Genomic DNA, 3,466 nt, shown 5'->3' on the forward strand with positions numbered 1-3,466 from the left:
CTCAGCCTCCCGAGTAGCTGGGACTACAGGCGCCCGCCTCGTCGCCCGGCTAGTTTTTTGTATTTTTTAGTAGAGACGGGGTTTCACCGTGTAGACCAGGATGGTCTCGATCTCCTGACCTCGTGATCCACCCGTCTCGGCCTCCCAAAGTGCTGGGATTACAGGCTTGAGCCACCGTGCCCAGCCAAAAAATTGACTTTTTATTGCGTCTTTGTAATAGATACTAGGATTTGATCGTACTGCTCACACTGACCTCGCATGCCTTCTCAATGAAAAACAACACTAAAGTAGGAAAGAAGAGATGATTGTACTTGTCTTTGAACCTGAACCAAAGTAGGAAGGAAACTAACATTTATTCAGCATCTAACAAGGACCAAGCACTGTGCTAAGTGCCTTACACACATCATTTTGTGTAATCCTCACATTAATCCTGTGAGGTATACAAAGAAGGGGGAAAAAAAGACTACGGTCACTCAGCAAATAAATGGCAAATGAGGATTCACCTCACTTCTTTTGCCAGTGGCCTTGTTTGTTACCTATGCTATGCTGCCCCTTTGAAAAGAGAGAGAGAGAGAGAGAGAGTGTGTGTGTGTATGTATATATGCATTCATTCAGCAAGTATGTATTTAATGATTTTTATGCCAGGCACTGCATTAAGACACTATGAATTCCACAGTAAGCGTAAAACAAGGTCCTTACCCTCATGGCTTACATCTGGAGGGAGATGTAGACAGTGCTATATATAATATGTCCAGGTAAAGATAAGTGTTTTGAAGAAGGAAAAGGAAGCAGAGTAAGGACAATAGGGAGTGTCTGGACAGGTTCTGTTTTAGATTGGTCAGGAGAGACTTTTTGATAAGGCAACTGTTGAGCAGGGACCTGAAGAAAGTGAGGGGGTGAGCCAAGCAGATATCTGGGGGTTGAGTGTTCCAGTTGGAACAAGCAGCAATACCATTTAGACTAGAACGTGCTTGCCATGTTTGCCGTGGTCCTCAGAGTCAGGGTGATACACTCACCATGACCTTTCTGTTCTCTTATGTTTTCAGAAGTAACAAAGATCCTTCTGTTTGCTGCACAAGCGTCTCATCACCTAGTACCCCCAGAGGTGAGAACTTGTAACCTGACTTCTGGACCTAGGGCATGGATGGCAGTGTTACTGTTAGGTACTTCAGGGTCATTTTTCCCACAAGGGTTACTGTCCCCTCTTCCCTCACCGTTTTCTTTTTTTAATAGGTAGAAGAGACACTAATTCTTAAGGAGATCTATACAGAAGTTCAGTTGTACAGCTCATAAAAAGTGAAGTTTCTTTCGGACAAGTTGTTTAGAATTCTGATTTTCTTTAATAAGGAAATTTATTAGTAAATTCATAGAGATTATTTTTCAAAGCTTGTAATTCCTTTCTTTGATTTAGTCTGAGGATAGCCAAGAAGAACACTGAATTCCTAAGTGGAGTGTTTTCATCTGTCTTCCTTAATGTTAAACTGAAGGTGGAGGTCTTGGTTTTCCACTGCGAATAATCTGTTTTCCTTTCATCCTCACGTGTTTGTGTATGCAGACATTTAACCAGCACCCTTCTCTTTTTTGTTTCCAATTCAGATTATTCAGTCATTGCTTATGACTGTGGCAAACAATTTTGTTACCGACAAGAACTCTGGAGAAGTCATGACAGTAGGGTATGTAGAATCTGGTTGGAGGCAGAAGATACGTGTTTAATGGACTAGATTTGCTATAAGTTACCAAGATGTAAGATTGTAGCTGGTAGTGTCACCTCTAGAAAATTGGTTTAAAATATATTTCAGTCTTTTTGGGAGGCTTGATAATTTTTTTATTGGTCAGAATTTTGAGAAGGGAGCCAGAGAAAAGATACTTGTCCTTCTAATTAGCATTTTTGTTTTTTAGCAGTTTTACTTGTACAGATGAATGATTGATTGGCAGTCTAAGTGCTTTTCCTCTGATCTCCCACCCTGAACTCAGTTGGTTTTGTACTGCTAATAAAAGAAATGTATTTGGCTCCTAGTTCTGGAGCTGGGATATCCAAGGGCATGGCACTGGTGTCTGTTTGGCATCTGGTGGGGGCCTCCTTGCTACATCATTGGGAGAAGGCACAAGGGGAAGAGAGCACAAGAGCCAACAGAGGGCCAAACTCATTTTTTTATAACTCACTGGCGATAAGGGACCTTCTCCCAAGATAACAACATTAGGCCTAATCACCTCTTAAGAGTCTCTCCTCTTAATACCATTACAGTGGCAGTTAAATTTCGACATGAGTTTTGGGGGGAGTATTCAAACCATAGAACCCTGGAACAAGTGATTTATTATTGAAGCACTCTTTTTTCCTAGGGCAATTTAGTAGCCCTTTTGGTTAATTAATTAAAAAACATTTAATGAGTATAATCACTGGTTTAAGGATTGTCTAATCTGTCCCGATAAGTAAGGGATATGCTAAACAGCAGCTTTTTATTTTCCTTGGAAAATATTGCAGGATAATGGCCCTAAAGACCTTAACCTTTCTTATTTGAGCTAGTCGCATCTCTTCTTAGAGTTGGAAAGTACATGCTGCTCTGATTTAGTGAGCCGGACACTGTTCCTTATTCCACTAATAGAGGAAATGGCAGTAACTGGAATAAAAGCCCTCTAAGGCTGCCTACCTCACATTCTCTAACATGCTGCAGTTTTAGAGACCTAAGCTATATAAAACCCAACGTGTTTTCCTTTTGAGTTAATCTTTTTAGGAAATCTTCCTATGTTGAATCATGAAAAAATTGCTGTTCAGGCTTTTTTAAACTTTGTTTTCTTTTCTAGAATCAATGCTATAAAAGAGATAACAGCTCGATGTCCTCTGGCCATGACTGAAGACCTTCTCCAAGACCTGGCTCAGTATAAAACACACAAGGATAAGAGTAAGCTGCATGTTACTCTCTACACACCAAAGAGTACAGTGTGACTCCTTTTTACCTCATTGTACTCTTTGGGCCAGAATTTCTAATTAAAAGTATTATTTTACAGATGTAATGATGTCTGCTAGAACTTTGATTCAGCTCTTCCGAACACTGAATCCTCAGATGCTGCAGAAGAAATTCCGGGTAGGTAAAGCACGCTTCTGTTGGTCTAAAGGTTATGGTCTCACAGACTGAGAGAAATTTCCTACAATTAGAATTTTAGTATTTATGATGCTTCTGTTATGATTACATGTTTATGATGCACACGGTTGTAATTCTTTAAGCTTGGAATCAAGTACCATGGCCCTGAATATTTTGTAGTTGAGACATATTCACTGATGATGACTGAGTCTTGAAGACCGAGCAGGCTGTTTCAACTTGAAAGCTTTTAATGTTATTAACAGATTGGAATCTCAGAGATCAGTCAGTAGCTGATGCCAGTATTGTGAACAGGCTATTCCACAGCCAGATACTACCTCTTTCTTTTTTTTTTTTTTTTTTTTTTTTTTTTTTTTTTTTTTTTTTTT

General features: G+C 39.7%; 1 protein-coding gene across 1 annotated transcript in view; it reads left to right on the forward strand.

Annotated features, from left to right (window-relative positions):
- Positions 1-3,466, forward strand: part of SDAD1 (SDA1 domain containing 1) — a 43,640-nt gene that overhangs the window by 25,719 nt on the left and 14,455 nt on the right. Inside the window, 4 exon segments of the mRNA XM_017876582.1 lie at positions 1,047-1,105; positions 1,597-1,673; positions 2,803-2,900; positions 3,007-3,083. Of these exon segments, the coding sequence (XP_017732071.1) occupies positions 1,047-1,105; positions 1,597-1,673; positions 2,803-2,900; positions 3,007-3,083 (311 nt within the window).

This window comes from Rhinopithecus bieti, unplaced genomic scaffold (genome assembly GCF_001698545.2).
Source record: "Rhinopithecus bieti isolate Rb0 unplaced genomic scaffold, ASM169854v2 scaffold_8675, whole genome shotgun sequence".
In the NCBI taxonomy this organism is placed as follows: domain Eukaryota; kingdom Metazoa; phylum Chordata; class Mammalia; order Primates; family Cercopithecidae; genus Rhinopithecus; species Rhinopithecus bieti.